The sequence below is a fragment of the Populus alba genome, chromosome 17 (genome assembly GCF_005239225.2).
Source record: "Populus alba chromosome 17, ASM523922v2, whole genome shotgun sequence".
Taxonomy (NCBI): Eukaryota; Viridiplantae; Streptophyta; class Magnoliopsida; order Malpighiales; family Salicaceae; genus Populus; species Populus alba.
In genome coordinates this window covers 20,259,224-20,279,868 of record NC_133300.1, presented here as the reverse complement: position 1 = coordinate 20,279,868, position 20,645 = coordinate 20,259,224, and the positions used below count along the sequence as shown (strand labels likewise).

Sequence of the window (20,645 nt, the reverse complement as noted above, 5' to 3'; positions counted from 1 at the left end):
AAGAAAACATCTTTTCAAGACCTTGCATATATTCTCACAAATTTTCTAGATTTTCACTCATAAATGAGTAAAAGTTTTGAAGAAATTTCAAGCAACCAATCCCATCTTCTGGCAACCGCTTTTGCTTAGTACCAAGAAATAAATATCTAAGGCTGATGATTATAATAAAAATTATAATTAACAAAATAATGTAAATTGTTAGGGACTTTATAATTTTAAAAGTTAGAGGAATTAAAGTGTACGTTTAGCTCCTAATTTAGAAAACATCTCTCCTTTTGCCATGTTTTTTCATCTTAGTCTCCTATATGTTAATCATGTCCTTTCTTAATAAATTTACTTTAATTGACCATTAATTTTGGCCTATTAAGGTTAGTAATAAAAAAATAAAAAAGAGAAAACCAAAAAGAAAAGAAAAGATCATTGTGTGAAGTATCTATGGATAACAAATAAAGAATAGCGCAGTATAAAACAAAATATTCAAAACTGAGGAATTCAATAAATAAATAAATAAAAATCCAACTCTTTCATAAATAATTCAAAACGAATTCAAAACATAATTTAAAATCATTATGTGAAGTATCTATGGATAACAAATAAAGAATAAACTATTGGCCTCAAGGAACAATGGGACATTCCGACTCAAAGAAACAGGAAGAACACAACCAAAAGATCTTGCTATTAAACTGATAACAAAATATCCTCAAAAAAAATGAATTGAGGGTAATTAAAGTCCAAACACATACGTGAGAGGTAGCAACTATAATCATGTTATATAATATACTTTATGATAAGTCAATACGATTACATAAATAAAGTACAAAACAAAACATGTATATAAAAGGTATCATACAAATGGTGTACAAAAGAAGTATGTATCATATTCTGACATCCTATATATATATATATAATTGTGGGAGGTTAATCCGCACAGTACTGACACTCTACTCGCCAGCTAGGAAAATCAAAATATCATATGTACATAGGCTACTACTCTCCGTTAACAATGGAATAACTAATTACTCTTTATTAGCCAGGAGTTTCTGACAGCGGTCTAAATGGGGTAACAAGAATCATGAGCTCAAATGAAGAAATAACATGAATATAGGATTTATGATTTATCATCAAGATTCATAATATAAGCATGGTCACATCTGAACAAATATAAAGGATATATGGACCAAGTTCAAATCAAATAAGCATACAATGAGTATTTCAGAAGAAAACAGAATAATAATAACCATAATTAATCAAACTTATATAGTCAACAATTGCAATAATAATCATCATTTCATACCAATACACACACACACACAAATTATCTCACTTACTGAAAAAAACAAAAAAACAAAAAGAAAGCAAAATGGAAGTACGAAGCAAAATCGACTCACTGAAGATCAACTAGAGTTGTATCAACTAAACCTATGTAAAGAAATAAAATATAAATTCAAAAACTACTAGAAATTGAATCCTATATACAAAGCAAATTGAACAAAACCCAAAAGACTCTATTTCTCGTTAAATGATCGACCAATAGGAACCAACCGGTCGACCAAAACAAGTCAGTTGACAAATAATAAGGGAACGATCCACAACACCATAAAAAGATAGTCGGTCGACCTACCAAACACAACCCAAACCGATCAACTGCACCTCCTCAACAGGTTGACCGACAGAACAAAATAGATTTTTCTTGCTACTGTATCCCCAATTGGTTGACCACCCACACCTCAAACGGTTAACCACAATGTATGTTCAACAACTGGTCAACCTGTTCACTTTAACTAATCAACCGCTTGATCGGGAAATCCAAAATTCTGACTTGCAATTTCAATATGATTTTGCCAAGACGCAACAATATGCCCAACAACATCAAAACATTATTTAACAATTCTAGACTGCCCAAAACTTTTGCATGAAGTTTATTAATATGTTGTCTTGCCTTGATTTAAGATCTAGCTCAATTGGAGTTTAGTAAGGACTAGCTATTTAAGTAGAAAAATTGGATAGTGTACGTGAAAATAAAATGAAATACATAAGAGCATAAATGAGGGATAAAATTATAATTAATGGAAAATTGCCTTTAAAACAGCAAAGAGACCAAATATTACAAAAAGAAGAAAGTGAGGCAATTGAGAAAATTCAGCTAAAGAAAGTTTGTCAGAACTCGCCATTGAAATTATCCTGAAAAACAAAAGGAAACACAACATGTAAGGTAGTTTTGGTCAATGGTCATATCTCCCGCATCAACCGCCCAAAAACATATTTCTAACATCCTAAACCCAATATTCATGCTCAATTCCATCGTCATCATAAAAAATTATTAAATTCCTCAATTCAACATACAAACCCTAACATGTCTTCTACTGTTCATAATATGAAATTAAAGACAAAGTTTAGAATAATCTTACCTAGTTATCAACACTCAAAAGCCACAAAACAAAATAAAACCTACCAAAAGTAATGATTGATTATCCAGAGTAGAGGAAACTTGAGAGATGTTACTATGTTAGTGTGTTCTTATGTTTGTGTTTTCTGAACAATTATTATTTCTTGTTTGTTTTTCTTTTCCGAATAGGAAAACCCCTATTTATAATTGGGTTTAGAGACTATGGCTGAACTTATATCGTCGTTGCATGCTGGAAATGATAATTCTACTTTGATGCTGTGTGAATTGATAAACTTAATTCCTGCAACTCTCCTTGATATTTCAATCCATTGAATTGGCAAGACTAGTAACATTGTGTGAAAAACTTTATAATTCCATGATTTATGCGGAATTAGGCCATGCTAAAATTATATATTGAAATGTTTTTTTCTTTGATGTTAACTACAAATCATACTTTCACTAAATTCTGGAAAATTCTGCTCAATCGCCCATCACTTGCCTAGATTAGCTTTTTCTAATCTGAAACTTAACCTGATTACTTTAAATGATAATTTCCAACCGCCAACAAAGTAAGCAATTTCATATTAGCATATAAATGAAAATTGCCATTGGGATAGAAGTTAACCTGAAGAGTGTGGAGTCTAGTTTTCAATTATATCTTTCATCTTCATCCATCTGTAGAATGCACACCCTGCTGTAATAGAAGTGCTTTCTGAGTCAAAGATGGACAAGACGACAAAAGGCATATGTGAAATACCTACAGATCATCAAATTCAAGCTGGTCCATTCGTTTGGTCTCTTCTTTTATTCTGTCCCACTTAAGATTATCATTAATCAGGTTGTAATTAAGGCTAAACATAGACTTTCAAAAACAGAGCTCACAGCACCACCCCTGCCTCCACTGCAAGCTTGCATGAGATAGAAAAGGAGGGGGGAGGAACTGGGTATTCCTCGAAATTCTTAAAATATATTTTTTTGAAATATTTTTTAACTGAAATATTTTCTTCTCGTTGAAATATATATTTTTAGATATTCAAGAGGGGTTAAAAATCGTGTTATAATAACATAAATAAAGAAGATTTGGAAAGTGGATGTGAAGAGGTGAATTTATCAAGGAAAGAGTAGGGGGTGGTTGTGGTGGTCTAGAGAGTGAAGGCGGCGACGTCAATGGATGCTGATGGTAGTAAGCGAAGAAAAGATTGAGGGAATGAATGAATCATGGTCATAAAAACAGATAAAGGAAAGAAAGAGAGGAAGAATCCCATTTCTGGGAATGAATGATAGTTGAGATAAGGCAATCAAAGATATCGGAAGGTAATCAAAGATTCAACAACATAAATACACAAAATTTTGAGTGCTAAAAACAAGAAGGTTGAGGGGATAACAGTGAAGATGAAGATGACAGAGAATGTCCATTTCTGGGAATGAATGATAGTTGAGAATAAGGCAAATATGTGTGGGGGAAATAGCTTTAAATCTTGGCCCTAGAAGCAAGGAAAATGACATGAACGAAACAAAAAGGAGCACTCCTTGTCTTAAAGCAGGATAACGATGATTAGATGAATTTTCAAAATTTTCAAAACAGAGCTCACAACACCACCCCTGCCTCCTCTGCAAGCTGCAACCTGGTTTCGTTTAATATTTTAGCTATAAAATCCAGTGTGACAAAAAACCAGTCTGAGTAAATATATTACAAATGGAAGAGCACCAATATACAGCTCCAAATTCTATTTGACAATCTCTACCACTATCATATATTTGGGCCAAACACGCCAAGGTATCAATTCTACATGTAGTTCGGTTTTGTATTTTAAAAATATTATTAACAAATTTTGAATTTTTGAATTTTTTTCATTATTTAAATTATTTTTAGATCGTTTTTAATATATTGATTAATAATAAATTTTTTAAAATAAAAAAATATTTATTTTAATATTCTTCTATATAAAAAATACTTTATCAAAACATCCTTTTATTATCCGTATATCCATTTGATTCACCATTTTCAGCCTAGATATGCTTTTTGCCAAGTAAAATTCAATCTTACAATAAGAGAACTTTTTAGGACTCCTTTTGGAAATCAATTTTCTTCTGATGCATGTTTTCTATTCTTTTTTCTATTTTTTTAAAAATTTTTTTATTGACATAATGGCGCCGATTTAATTAATTAATTAATTCACTCAAAATCAAAACTTTAAATTATTCACTAAATCACAAATTAACACATAAATTAATAATAATAATATTTAAATTGAAGTTTATTTTTAAAGTGATGCAACTGTGTTGTAGCTTCTCCCATGGAATATTTACCAAACATGGTCGAACTCATTTGGGGACTTGGGGAGAGTTTGATGAAAAAATGAAATGGAATCAGTAACTGATAAATGACGGGTCGTTTTGGAAAATCGGTGGTTTTGAGAGCTTACGATTGAAAACTCATTTTGAGCCAATGATGATGCAAGATCATGCATTTTAAAGGTAGCCAAGGGAATTGCTTCCTCATAATCTTTTCAAGTGTGTCGGCGGTCTTCGGTAACTTACTTTCAAAGTTAGCCAAGGTAAAATACCATCTCCCTCTTCTTCCCACTTCTCACTATCTCTTACCGATTTCCACTCTTTTTCATCAGTCTTACCATAAAGTTGAGTCCCCATGTGATTTTAATCACTGCCAAAGGAATTTGCTTGCATTTCTCCACAATTTCTTTCCCAATTCCAACCAAATTTGGTTGGAACTCCTTTTGCCCTTTTTTTTTCTTTTTTTTTTTAACGGAGGGTATCCGAGTTAGTTACGCACACCTCAATTAAAATCACTCGAGGCACTGATATTAATAACCATGTAAGTTTCAGTAGCTTTGAAATCTGTAGCATTTAAACTGGTAATATCTAAATAACAAACTTAAATTCTAATCAATTAAATTATACATTTCAGAGTTTTAAAACAACAACAGCTTTACTGCTGTAATTTTTTTTAAAAAAAAAATACACTTACAGCGGTGTGGGGTACAAACTATCGAGTTAGTAATCAACAAAATTTGTATGGAACTCGTTTTGCCCTTCCTTGATAATTTTTTTCTTTTTTAAAAAAAGATACATTTACAATGCTGTCATTATTATTTTTACGCTTTTTAAAAAAAAATCAAGTTGGCTTACAGCGAAAGCATGACAAACTTTTTAAAAAGTTTCGTTGTATTACTAACTATACATATTTATCAAGTGACCCTTTTATATAAATCAAACTATCATTTTTTCTTTTTTCTTTTGTAAGTTTTTCATAACCAGATGTAAATATTCTACTAGACGTATTATAAACGTAAAATACAACAATTCAATAATATATAAAATATATAGTAAATTAGAAAATTAAGAAAAAAAACCATGGAATAAAAAGTTGAAAAGCAAATTGACGCAGCAGGCAACACAGAGATTGTACGTAACTTCTAAATAGTTGTTTGCTTACAATATTTGTCGTTGTAAATTATGAAATGGCTACTTGGGATGCTATTTGTGTGGGGAAGTGAGACTTTTTTTTTATTTAGGTGATGGAGTATTCATAAAAATTGACTAATCTAACGTGTTGACAGGTTCAGTCTACATGATGAAACACATGGACCTGCGAGGGTCCCTTTGCTTTTATACAAAAGTAAAAGTACACAGTCGCCCACTATTACAAAGAAAAACCTAAATGAATGGGAAAAGTATTATACTGTTACAATGTTTTTTTTACTTTGGTTTTTTTTTTAAAATATGGTTTTTTATATATATATATATTATGATTTTTTTTAATTATTTTTGCTTATTTTATTTTTTAATATTTGAGATGGTTGAAATTTTAGTTTTGTAATTTCTTTTCCTTTTATTTTTTTCTTTTTTATAAGGTTAGCATGATTTGTGAGTTTGTCAAGGTAACTTGAATTGATCTAGATCAACCCAAGTTAATTTACCAAAATTCATGACCTGGATTATAAGACCATGATAAACCTTATATTAAGCAAATCAAAACAAATTATAAAGCTCAATTCTCAATCAACTCAATATTAAAGAATGAAATTGAAAAAAAAAGTAATTGAAAAATAATAAAAATTTTGACTTGAGTTAACCTGCTAAACTCATGACTGGAGTTAGGAAATTGAGATAATCTCACAGAAAGTAAGCAAAAAAATAATCTGAGTCAGCTCAGGTTAACCTTTCACGCCCGCTCAGGTTAAAGAAAAATAAACTCGAGTCAACTGGATTAACCCGCCAAATATATGATCCGAGTTCATGAGATCTAGACAACTTCATAGAAAAAAAAACCTAAAAATAAATCATAAAGTCTAATTCATAATCAACCCAAAGTTTAATGGTGAAATTGAAAAAAAAAAATATCAATTAAAAAAAAAACTTGAGTTAATCAAGTTAACTCATTTCGAAGTATGAAATTAAAAAAAATAAAAAATAATTATAAAAACAAAAAAAAAAAACTATTAAAATGAATAGTTTTTATAAGGATTTATATTAAAAAACATCCATATTTTTTAGGTCTTGTTGAGGAGACTAATTCAACCGGCTTTTTTTAAAATTTTGAGTATTTTTGAAAAAGATTCAAAATAATATTTTTAGTATTTTATAAATATTTTAAGGGGTAAATATAAAGAAAAAAACAATATCTAAAAATATTTTTTTAAAAAAAAAAAACTTTAAAAAATTACCCTACACCAAGAAAAAAAAAACTGCCTTATTTTCTGATACGTGTTTTGAATTATTGTCTTTGGCATGGACCCTTATCTTTGACCATTGAAATTTATTTTAATTTTAAAAAGTTCTTTTTGGTGGAATTTATGTGCTTTTACGAATGCACTAAATGCACCCATTTCAATAAAGGAGCTTAGCCGGTGCACTTCTTTGGCTTGACCCCACATCTTTGACAATTGTTTGGCCTTATTTTATTTTTACTCTAAAGTAGCCTGAATTAATTTATTAAATTCGTGATTTGAATCAGAAGATTGATATAATTTTATAAATAATTAATTTCTTATTTATGAGTGCATTACAGCTGCGGAGCATCTTTGACCATTGTTTGCTTCTTTTTTCTTTTATTGTTTACTCTAAAGTTTGTGGATGGGTCCGTAGAATTTGGGTGACCCCTAACTTTTGCAAAGAGAGCAAACAGTTGTTTTTCGTCTTGTAGTGAGTTAATTATTGCCTACAAATAATTAAATAATTGTTTAGGGTGTTTTTTTAGTTTTTGAAAAATTGTTTAAAAATGTATTAAAATATTTTTTTATTTTTAAAAAATTATTTTGATAAATAAATCTAAAAATATAAAAAATTTCATTTTAGGTAAAAATAAATCAAACACGCCCTTATTATAAGTGCATTACAGCTAAAGGAGCATAGTAAATTCTGAGTACTGATATGAAGAGGAAAAAACGCCACACCCTTTACTTTATTCCGTAATGTAATTTTAACTTTGCATTCAGAAATTTACAGCTAAAACACGAATATGTTAATCCCATGACTGCAAACAATTTTCACATTCCCAATTAAGATTAATTATTTTTGGTTTTGATTTGATTTTATAAAAATAAATAATTAAATTAGTTTTTTAAAAAAAAATTGAAATCAAATTAAAACTAATTCAAACCAATTAATTTTAATTATTAAAAAAAAGAACAATTTAAACCAACCATCCGGTTCTAAATAGTTGTTTGCTTGCAATATTTGTTGTTGTAAATTATGAAATGACTACTTGGGATGCTCTTTGTGTGGGGAAGTGAGACTTTTTTTAATTTAGGTGATGGAGTATTTATATAATTGACTAATCAGCAGGCATCCTCCATCTAACGTGTTGACAGGTTCGGCCTACATGATGAAACACAGGGACCTGCGTGGGTCCCTTTGGTTTTATACAAGTAAATGTACACAGTCACTTATTATTACAAAGAAAAGCTAAATGACATGGAAAAGTACTTCACTGTTACAATGTTTTTTTACATTTTTTTTTATATGGTTTGTTTTTTTATTTCTTTTGTTTTTTTTATACTTTTTTCAAAATTATTTTTGTTAATTTTATTTTTTTTAATATTAAGATGATTGAGAATTTAGTTTTGTAATTTCTTTTGATTTTATTTTTTATTTCTATGAGGTTAGCATGACTTGCAGGTTTGTTGAAGTAACATAAGTTGTCTTATTTTATAGATTGATGGGTTTTTAATTTGAACTTGATTTTTTTATTCTATTTTTTCTCATATTGTTAAAAAAATAATTTTAGAGAAAAACTATGTTATTAAACTTTATGACATATTAAAATTAAATGATATAAGAGAAACTATTGTTCTCCCAATTGCACTGAGGATTATAATAGTAATCCACACTTTTTTTGCTTTCTTTTTTCTTTTGGTGTTTTTTTTGAATTATTGTTATGATTTTTTTTAAATATATTTTTTGTTGATTTTGTCTTTAAATTGAAATTGTTAAGAATTTAGCTTAGTAATTTGCTTCTTTTTATTTTTTTTTATGAGGTTAACGTGATTTGCGAGTTTGCTAAGGTAAATTAGGTTGCTCTGGTTTTTAAGTTTGGTGAATTGTCTTTTTTTTTTAATTGAATTTAACATTTTTATAGTCATTCAATTTTTTTTGCATTCAAAATATATATAAAAAAAGCTAAAATTTAAAAAGTGTTAGGTTTTTTTGTAAATTTATACTCAAGAGTCTTGGGTTTGGCTATAAACGTCTGACCCAAAAGTAATATTTATAATATTAATAATAACATTAAGCTTGCATGACTCAAGTTTAAGTGGGTCTGACTATAATACCAGATCTAATAGGCTTGGATGTAGGTATGACTGTAAAGTCGTGTCATAAAAATGCGATAATTAAAAAGAAAAAAACAAAGAAAAAAAAACCAACAAACAAGAAAAAAAACTAATGAAGAAAAAGAAAAAAAAATTGAATCAACTGGGTTAACCATTCAAACCAGGTTAACCCGTCAAACCTAGGATTTGCGTCATGAAAGTTTGATAACTAAATAAGAAAAAAGAATTGACGGGTTAATCCAGAATTAACTGGGTTAACCTGTCAAATTAGGTTGACCCATCAAGTCTGGGATACGTGTCATGAAAATCTGATAATTAAATGGAAAAAAAATATAACATTAACAAACTAAACTAGATGAAAAAAATTAATTAAAAAGAAAAAAAGCAAAAAAAAATAAAATTGAGTTAACTTGTCAAACCAGGTTAACCAGGCAAACCAGGGGTTCGTGTCATGAAAGTCTGATAACTAAATAAAAAAAAAACTTAACATTAACAAACTAAATTAAAAAAAAAATCATTAAAAGAAAAAAAACACAAAGAAAAAAGCAAAAAAAAAAACACATAAAAACATAGAAAAACAACTTTTTTTAAAAAAAAATAACTAAATTTTTCACTATAGATTGCACTGTACAGTGCATAGTGAACCACAAAATGATTTTAGTATATGTTATAATGTAATTTACTATGCATTTTTTCTATTCTTTTTTCAATTTTTTAAAACATATTTGTTTATTGATAGAATAACACGGTTGCATTTAAGTTTTGTTTTTTTAATCTAAAATGACAACGTTTTGAATTGCAGCAAAAATTTCTTTTTTTAAGGGTCCTTAAGTTTGGTGTCTTTTCAAGTTTGGTTCTTGCATATTTAATTGTTTTATTTTTGGCCAATTTCAACCCTTTTTTCTTTATTTTTTCTCAACTTCATCTTGATTGCATTACATATAGTCCTTAAATATTGATGTGTTTTTTCAAATTCATCCTTAGCTTTCCAATTTTCAATTATTTAACGGATTTCAATCTCCCACTGATAGTAATTTTTCTCTTTTTTTTCTTGTTTTTTTTTTTAAATATTTTGTTAATTGAAATATTTTTTTCTCGTTAAAATATATTTTTTAGATATTTAAGAAGGGTTAAAAATCGTGTTATAATAACATAAATAAAGAAGATTTGGAAAGTGGATGTAAAGAGGTGAATTTATCAACGAAAGAGTAGGAGGTGGTTGTGGTGGTCTAGAGAGTGAAGGCGGCGACGTCAATGGTTGCTGTTAGTAGTAAGCGGTGGTATTTTATTTTTTTTCAGGCGGTGACGTCAAAGTTTGCAAGAGTGTTGCTTGCCTCAGGTAGAGTAGACAAATAAACAGAGATCTAAAACCCTATTTTTATGACAAAATGTTGAGTTTTAAGTTTACTTTGGCATTAGGAATCCATCAAACATGAGTCCTCCCTTCTCTCTTGGTTTGCAAGGATAAGTTCCGTTAATTGTCGGAATTAGAATGAAGACGTAATTAGAGTTAGGTTAACTTCAATAATGGGAGATCAATTTGAGAAATATTTTAATAATAGGTACATAGAAATATAAGAAACAGAAATATATCAAGTCATCTATCACAAGCATCCATGAAGTTTCTAAAAACTAGAAAATTTTCTAACATTATAAAGAAGGTATGGGAAGGGGATGTTTCACATTCATCAGAGAACACCATAGAGATTCTCCTAATGCAATCGTCGACTTTATTGGAAGCATCAAATCACTGAAATATCATAGGTTCAGCATAAGAAGCAAGATAGATCCATCATATCTAATATAAAATTGTATGGCAAAAAGTTGACTTTTCCGAAGCGAAATAAAAACAGATACAGGAAAGACAGAGGAAGATAGATCTGCCTTGTGATCATCTTTCAACAAGATCTCAAAAAACAAAAACAAAGAAAATACGGAACCGAAACATAAATCTCCGTTAAACATCAACCCAAATTGCTTAATTTCAACCACTTGTTTTACAGCGTTGAAACTACTAGGAACTGCCTACATTATACCTAACCCAAAAAATTAGCCTACGAAACAGACATAAATTCTTCAAAATCGAAAATAAACAGACGTGCACAAGCAAATAAAATCCTACATTTTCTACATGATTTCAATACCCTCTTTGCGAATTTAATTAATTAAATTCACTCAAAATCAAAACTTTAATTTATTCACTAAATCACAAATTAATTAACACATAAATTAAAAAATAGTAAAATAATAAAATTAACTTCATAAAATTAACAATATTTTAAATAAGATAAGTTGAACAAAATAAAGAGACAAGCCAATAATTCAGAAGAACCAAATGTTTATAAATTTATTGATGACAAATCATCACACACACCTAGCCAAGAAAATTACACATAGCAGACACTCCGAGCCTTAAGCAGTTAATCTGATCTTTGTAAGTGACAAACTGTTGAAGAAGATCTTAGCCGACAGGACCTTCACAGTACTAAACCTGAAGAAATTAGATAAAAATAGAATTTAATAATAATGTATTAAGTTCAAAGACATTCAAATTGCTGAATGAATTAGTCAACTTTGCATTTTATCATGACACGACATGCCTTGTCTTGTTCTTTTTCTCTGGTTAAATCTAATGGAGTTCCACTTGAACCTGCCCGTCCAAAACACAAGAGGTTTTGTCAAATAAACATTGAAAAGAATTTAAAAGGAAAAAAAAAGGAATTGAAGAATGGATAAAAATATGAAACTAAATATGATATATTTAACTACTCATAACCCGTACCTAATCAGATATTTCTTCACCACTATCATCATTGTCAACCTTGATTTTAGTGATATGCTTGATCTTGGGCCAATCTTCTCCTGTTCCCCTTATGCACCTCTTGCTCAACCTTGGACAATCAATGATCTCAAGATTTTGAAGTTTCTTTAAATTGCTGATGCACTCCGGCATTTCTCTAATGTTTGGACAGTCTCTGATGATAAATGTTTGTAAGGATTCTGCAGATCCTTGAAAAAGCTGATCTGGTAAAGCAATAGTTGCTGGTACAGTCGCAAATAGTACAATACGAAGGGTAGGGGAAAGAGGTTGAATTTTTCCCTCTTTCTCTTCTTCTATTGTCATCAAATCAAGCTTTTCACACTTTATAATAAATAATTCTTCCAAAGTAATTAGGCATTTTATACTTCGTGGCAGAGAAATCAAGCTATCACATTCAAAAATAACCAATTTTCGAAGACTTTTAAGAACTTGCATATCTTCGCACAAATCTTCTAGATTTTCACAATGGGCAATGAATAAAGTTTGAAGACACTCCAAACACCCGATCCCACCTTCTGGCAACCGCTTTTGCTGAGTAACTAGATATAAAAATCTAAGGCTGATCATGTACCGCACATCTTTGGACAGCTCTTCTAATCCCAAACCTATAAGCAGAGCTTGCAAGTTTTGCAATTTGAAAATAGATTTTGGGAGTCTTTTTATTTTTGCGTTGCTTCTAAAATAGAAATATCTCAAATGTTTCAAGGCGTCAATTCTCTCCGGAAAAGCCTCAAATTCAGAATCATCCAATAATTCCAAAGACCGCAAATGCTTAAATTTTGACAAACATTTCTCAAAGTCTGTTTTGCATGTAGGCCCCACTATACTATCTACAAAGACTATTGACCGCACTTGATGGAAGTTGTTTGGGAACTTGGGGACAGTTTTATGAAAAAATGAATCAGAGTCAAGAACTGTCAAATGGCGGGTTGTTTTGGAAATTTGGTGGTTTCGAGTGCCAATGATTGAAAACTCATTTGGAGCCAATGATGATGCAAGATCATGCATTAAATCATGCATCTTAAAGTAAGCTGAAACAATCGTAACTACATAATCTTGGAAGAAACATCTTGATATCAACTCGCGCACATAACGCAAGCCAAAATCTTCCAAGTTCTCATTTGGATCTGATGATTGAAGAATGTGCCATCCAAAATTGCACCAATTCGAGATCTGCGAATAGGTAATCTTTTGGAAAAACCGAACAATAAAGAAAGCATCTTTTCAAGTGAGCCGGCAGTCTTTGATAGCTTATTTTCAAGGCAGGTAAAATGCCATCTCCCTCTTCTTCCCACTTCTCACTGTCTCTCACCGATTCCCACTCTTTTTCATCAGTCTTACCATACAGTTGAGTCCCCAAGTTAATCACTGCCAGAGGAACTTGCTTGCATTTCCAACCAAATTTGGATCCAACTCCTTTTGCCCTTCCTTGAATGCACACTTGGAAAACAACGACAGACAGTCCTCTTGACCAAGAAGACTTAGGTTGTACGCAGTAACAGTACCCATAATCTCAGCAACACGTTGACTACGGGTAGTTACTATAATCTTACTTCCATCAGCACCTTTTGATAACAAAGGCTTCAACAACAACCATTTTTTAGCATCTTCATTCCATACATCATCCAAAAGAAGCAAGTATTTCTTACCCTTCACAATTTCTTCAAGTTTTTTCTTAAGCTCACCCTCATCCAAATCCGCACATCTTTCACCAGTTGAAGATTTAATAATCTTTTGTATCACTTGTTTCAAGGAAAAATCATCTGAAACACATACCTCCATATTCAGATCAAAATGACTTTTTACATTCTCAGCATCACACACCGATTTGGCAAGAGATGTCTTCCCCAAGCCTCCCATTCCTACAATCGGAAGGACAAGAGGATGTGCAGCACCAACCTTAAAAGGTGCTTCTAAAAGGCTGATGATGCATTCTTTGTCTTCATCTCTTCCGATAAGACCGGAAAAGCTCTCAAAGGATCGGTTCATCCCTGTTTCCTCATGCAAGACATGGCTACAATCAGTAGCCTGCTCGCTGAGGTTGAATTCAGACTTAAGAGATGAAATGTCAGCTAGTCTTTCTATGATCTTCTTTATCTTATGACCCATTTTTAAACTGAATGGAATCATATTAGAACTTGTAAAGAAGTGTTGTACCTTTCTGCTGGTGCTCCCTTTAGTTTTCACCACCCGCCTTTCCAAAGTTTCGCACTCGATTTCGTCCAGCACGTCTTCTGCATCATACAAGACTTCTCTGAGCATATGGAGCCAGAGCCGAATCCTGTCATTCTTTGATTGTTGCTTCTCAGCATCGGACAGCACCGCGTTGATGGCTTTCAATCTCTCTTCAAGACGTGCAAGGTCATCTTCAAGTCCCCATGCCAAACGAAATTCTTGTACAGCGAAAGAGCCCAGCTTCCCTAAAAGGGATTTTGCAATCTCGGCTGCAAAAGCTTCTGCCATTTTTTTTTGAGTGAGGGGAGAAGTGTTTGATAGGAAGAAATGATTGAGATAAGAGTGGAGTTCCGCTTTCTGAGTGGATAGGAGAAGTCGTCGAGTCTTCTTGATCATAAATTTAAGTTATGAAAAGTCGAAAAGAAGAAATTGACAAGAAGTTGCTAATAAGGAAGGACTAGTAATTTGGAGTTATGCAATTGTGTTGTAGCTTCTTCCATGGAATATTGACCACACATGGTCGACATCATTTGGGGATTTGGGGAGAGTTTGATGAAAAAATGAAATGGAATCAGTAACTGAAAATGACGGGTCGTTTTGGAAATTGGTGGTTTTTGAGAGCTTATGATTTAAAACTCATTTTGAGCAATTTAAAATTTTAATTTAGAGAACAATTATATAATTAAAATGGTGTAACTTTTAAGAAATACATGAAAATTATATCTAATTTATAAATTAAAAAAAAAACACGACTCTGTTCAACAAGTAAAATGAACGAGCAAACCAGAACAGAGCTCGCCAGAATCCTCGAATGGATTTGGTTATGGTAGCGTTGCACCATACACGTTATGTGAGGAAATTCTACGACGTCTTGCTGGGCATAGCTTGCAGACCGTTGATGCATCCAACAATTCGCAAAAGCATGATCCTGGTTCATGTTATAGGTGATAGTCGATGACTGGATATTTAATTTAAGCAATTCATTTTTTCAAGCAAAAGCAATGATTTCTTACTCCTTTTGTCATCATTCTTGTCTGTATATGTTTGTGTGTTTGATAATCTCATATAAAATAAATCAAAATAAATAATTACAGTACAAAGGAACTCTTTCCATCTTTGATTCATAAAATAACTTGGAGTCCATGTGCCTTGATTTAGTCGAGGATTCTCCCATCTATTTCATGCTTCCTCAAATCGAGACCAAGTCTTTTAGTTCATGAGTTTTTAATTAAATGTTGGAAACCTACTTCACAACATTGCAGGATAGTAAGCAAATCTTCCGTTTAGATTACGTTGTTTCTTTAATGAAGTGCCCGTCAATAAATACATCATACAAACTCATAACTTATATCATAAAATTAAAATAACTTTATATAAAATAAATTATAAAAAAATAAAATAATTAATTTAGATTATCCTATTAAAACTCGCAACTCGAGTAATGAGATTATCATAATCTCATATAAAATAAATCAAAATAAATATTGAAGCATAATTCTTAATCAATTTATTATTAAAAAAAAATTAGGCTTATGTATTTGTTAAAACTCATTTGGGGATCTTGGAAATTGCTTCCTCATAATCCTGGAAGAAACATTTTGAGATCAGCTCGCACACATAACGCAAGCCAGCATGTCCTCTGCATCACACAAGACTTCTCTGAGCATATGGAGCCAGAGCCGAATCCCGTTATTCTTTGATTGTTTCTGCTCAGCATCGGACAGCACCGCGTTGATGGCTTTCAATATCTCTTCAAGACGTGCAAGGTCATCTTCAAGTCCCCATGCCAAACGAAATTCCTGAACAGCGAAAGAGCCTAACTTCCCTAAAAGGGATTTTGCAATCTCGGCAGCAAAAGCTTCTGCCATTTTCTTTTTGAGTGAGGGGAGAAGTGTTTGATAGGAAAAAATGATTGAGATAAGAGTGGAGTTCTGCTTTCTTTCTTTTCTGAGTGGAGAGGAGAAGTCGTTGAGTCTTCTTAATTAAAATGTAAAATGGCTCCATCCTCCATGGATCGCTTGTTTAATTGGTTGTTCCCCTGTTCTCTTTCTTTTCTTTTCTTCATTATATTAGCTATCCTTAATTGTTTTTTGAGTAGTTGACCAAGAACCTATGAATCCACCCTACGTGTTATCTACTTAATCTTAATTTATGTACCAAGTTGAGGAGGGAAAATAATATATAATAAATTAAATACATTATTAACTTATTTGATACATTTATATTTGATATCAATTGAAAATTGTGGCTCGGAAAACAGGGATATGTTTGTCATTTAATATCATGGAGTTCCGCTTGAGAAGTCGTTGCTAACAAGGAAGGAAGATTAATTTATAGTGATGCAACTGTGTTGCAGCTTCTCCATGGAATAGTGACCACACATGGTCGACCTGGGGAGAGTTTGAGCCAATGATGTTCAATTCTAAACGCATTTAAAATAAAATATAACCTTGAAAGAAACATTTTGAGATCAACTCGCGCACATAACGCAAGCCAGCATGTTCCCCAAGCTGTCATTTGGACTTTCGATTGAATGAGTCCATGTTACATCCAAAATTATATGAGAGAGGTTTTTTTTTTTTTTTTAATATTTTTTTTTGAAAATATATTAAAATAATTCTTTTATTTTAAAAAAATAATTTTAACATCAACTCATTAAATAAAATAAAAAAATAAATATTAAACAAAAATAATAAATTTTAATAAAATATTTTTTGAAACTCAATTCAAACAACATCCTAGAAGTAGTAATCTTTTGAAAAAATGTAACAACAAAGAAAGCATTTTTTTCAAGACCTTGCATATATTCTCACAAATTTTCTAGATTTTCACTCATAGATGAGTAAAGTTTGAAGCAATTTCAAGTAACCAATCCCATCTTCTGGGCAACCGCTTTTGCTTAGTACCAAGAAATAAATATCTAAGGCTGATGATTATAATAAAAATTATAATTAACAAATAAAGTAAATGTACAGAGTCACGCATTACTACAACGATAAGCTAAATGACATGGGAAAAGTATTGTATTGTTACAATTTTTTTTACCTTGTTTGTTTTTTAATATATGATTTTTTAAAAATTATTTTTATCGTTTTTATTTTTTAATATTGAGATAGTTAAAAATTTAATTTTTTATTTTTTTTATTTTATCTTTCCATGGTCTTTGCATGATTTGAGATTGTGTTTGATTTTATAATCATCTATTTTAGTTATTTATAGTTAAATAAAAAATAAATTAAATATATTTTTTATAATTCTAGTGAAGTTCATAATCCAGTTCACAGATTTGAAATACTAGCCTAACTTACCCGATTTATATATTTGATAAGTTTATCCACCAATATGATATTTTTTTTTTTTAATTTTTTTTAATTTAACTATAAATATATTGAGATATTGAGATAATCTCATTGATAATTAAGTTAGGCTTTATAAGTGCATTACAGCTGCCGACCATCTTTCACCATTGTATGCCCTATTTTTATATTTTTTATTTTTTTACTATAAATGGTTTGTGGATGGGTTCGTAGAATTTGGGTAAACCCCTAACTTTTGCAAAGACCAAATAGAGCAAACAATTGTTTTTTCGTGTTGTAGTGAGTTAATTATTGCCTACAAATCAATTTATTATTATTAGTGTATTACAACCGCGGAGCATCTTTGACCATTGTTTGCCCTCTCTCTCTCTCTCTCTCATATTCTTATTTCTCTTTGTTTAAATTGGATTGTTTAACAAAAACCACATTCCCAATAATTCTCCTGCCGATGGGTCCCTTTGTGTAATTAGAAACCTTAATTTTAAATCCTAAACACATGGACATACATGTCATATTTAAGCATGTTATGTGCAATACACTTCATGAATTGCTTGTTTAAAAGGCTGTTTTCCTTTTCATAATATTAACGATTTAATCCTTAATTGTTTCTGTGTAATTGGCCAAATAAGGCAGATACTGCTTTGAAGTTCTATATATATAGGAATTAAGGATCGGTCTTAGCTCGCTTGCTACCATGACAGTCTAATTCTTATGAACACGGTTTTATATGGTCCTTCCATTTCTGAATCATTTATAGCATTAATTTTACTACTCTTCTCAAGGAACCATAATTCCACCCGAATTTCAAGCTGCTGAAGAGGGAAAATGTTGTTTAATAAATTAAGTACATTCTTAATTTATTTGATTATTTATACTACGTAACATAACCATATAAAAAAAGGTAACGGTGAGAGTTTTTCAAGGTTTTGGAATAAGAGTGGAGTTCCGCTTAATAAAACTCACATGGTCGAACTCATATGGGGACTTGGGAGAGTTTGATGAAAAAATGAAATGACTGACAAATAACGGGTCGTTTTGGAAAAGTTGTGGTTTTGAGAGCTTACGATCGAGCACTCATTTTGAGCCAATGATGATGCAAGATCATGCATTTGAAATAAAATATAATCTTGGAAGAAACATTTTGAGATCCACTCGCGAACATAACGCAAGCCAGCATCTTCCATGTTTTAATTTGGATTGGATGATTGAATGTGTCCATGTGCCATCCAAAATGGCACCAATAAAGTGGTATCAAAAAGTATTTTGGTGATTGTTTTGTAAAATATTTTTTATTTAAATATATTTTAAAATAATATTTTTTTTTATTTTTATAAATATTTTTTACATTAACACATCTACACTATCTAAAAATATATAAAAATAATTTTAAATAAAATAAATAAATTTTAATAAAACATCTTTTGAAACGCCATTTCCTAACAACATCCTGGTTGCTATATTTGTCGCTGTGAATTATGAATTTGCTACGTGGGATGCTAGTTGGCTGGGAAAATAATATATAATAAATTGAATACATTATTAACTTATTTGATACATTATATTTGATATCAATTGAAATTGTGGCTCGGAAAACAGGGATATATGTTAATATCATGGTGAATTTTTTAATATGCCAATGATCCTTGAGTTTCGCAATTGTGTTGTAGCTTCTCCCATGGAATAGGGATCTTTCCTTTTTCATTTTCTCTCTTTTCCTGTAGTGATTTTGGAGGTTACATTTTGCAAATATTTTTAGTATTTTATAAATATTTTAATGGCAAATATAAATAAAAAATAATTTTAAAAAATATTATTTTAATATATTTAAAAAATACCCTACATAAAAAAAAACTACCGTATTTTATGTTATGTATTTGAATTATTGTCTTTGGCATGGACCCTTATCTTTGAACATTGAAATTTATTTTAAAAGTTCTTTTTGGTGGAATTTATGTGCTTTTATTAAGAGCCCGTTTGGCATTGTTGCCAAACCGGCGTTTTGTAAAATTTCAAATTTTTTTTTTTTTTTGTTAAAATTGAGTGACGGTTGTACTTTCTGGATCGTTTTGATGTGCTGATGTCAAAAATGATTTTTAAAAAATGAAAAAACATCATTTGCATGTTTTTCGACATGAAAAGCTATTTGAAAAGCAAACGCTACCACACTGCCAAATACGCTTTAAATGCACCCATTTCATTAAAGGAGCTTAGCCGGTGCACTTCTTTGGCTTGGACCCACATCTTTGACCATTGTTTGCTTCTTCTTCTTCTTTTACTCTAAAAATCAAGTTGGCTCACAGGGAAGCATGGATAAGCTAACCTGAATTAACCTATTAAATTCAGATAATTTTATAAATAATTAATTTCTTATTATGAGTGCATTACAGCTGCGGAGCATCTTTGACCATTGCTTGCCTTTTTTCTTTTTCTTTTTTTACTCAAAATGGTTTGTGGATGGGTAAAATGGGTTCGTAGAATTTGGGTACCCCTAAATTTTGCAAAAGACCAAAGAGAGCAAACAGCTGTTTTTTTCGTCTTGCAGTGAGTTGATTATTCAATAAATTTTTAAAAGATTATTTGAGATTGAGATAATTATTTAGAAATATATTAAAATAAATTTTTTTAATTTTTAAAATTATTTTTAACAATACAATTCAAAAACATAAAAAATCTCATTTTAAGATAAAAAAAAAATCAAACACATTTTTATTATCAGTGCATTGAAAGCATATTTGAATGCTTTTTATTAAAAAAATATATCAAAATAATATATTTTTTTATTTTTTAAAAATTATTTTTGATATTAGAGTATTAAATGATCTAAAAATACTAAAAAAATATTAATTTAAAATAAAAAAATTAAATTTTTTTAAAAATATTTTTAAAATATAAAAACAAACAAAACTAATAAATGTTGATACGAAGAGGAAAAACACCACACCCTTTACTTTATTCCGTAATGTAATTTTAACTTTGTATACAGAAATTTTGCAGTTAAAAACACGAATATGTTAATCCATGATTGCCCACAGTTAAAGTCTAAATTCTAAATTCTAAATTTATGAATATATATTAAAGTCTTTTAGACAAGTAAATATGAAACACATGCCATCTTTTATCATGTTGTGTGAAATGTAGTTCATGAATTGCTT

General features: G+C 30.4%; 2 protein-coding genes across 2 annotated transcripts; both read right to left on the bottom strand.

The window, feature by feature from the left end:
• Positions 1–11,423: 11,423 nt before the first annotated feature.
• LOC118037181 (disease resistance protein RGA2-like) lies at positions 11,424–14,704 on the bottom strand. The gene is made up of 2 exons (XM_035043095.2): positions 11,963–14,704; positions 11,424–11,830 (listed from the first exon to the last, which is right to left on the bottom strand). Exon 1 carries the CDS (start codon positions 14,570–14,572, stop codon positions 13,367–13,369), a length of 1,206 nt encoding a protein of 401 aa, XP_034898986.2. The 5' UTR covers positions 14,573–14,704; the 3' UTR covers positions 11,424–11,830; positions 11,963–13,366.
• Positions 11,963–13,021, bottom strand: LOC140954154 (uncharacterized). The gene has a single exon (XM_073405579.1). It carries the CDS (start codon positions 13,019–13,021, stop codon positions 11,963–11,965), a length of 1,059 nt encoding a protein of 352 aa, XP_073261680.1.
• Positions 14,705–20,645: the final 5,941 nt, after the last annotated feature.

Coding starts and splice junctions, on each gene's coding strand:
- LOC140954154 (XM_073405579.1), bottom strand. CDS start 13,021: ATGCATGATTTAATGCATGATCTTGCATCATCATTGGCTCCAAATGAG.
- LOC118037181 (XM_035043095.2), bottom strand. CDS start 14,572: ATGATCAAGAAGACTCGACGACTTCTCCTATCCACTCAGAAAGCGGAA.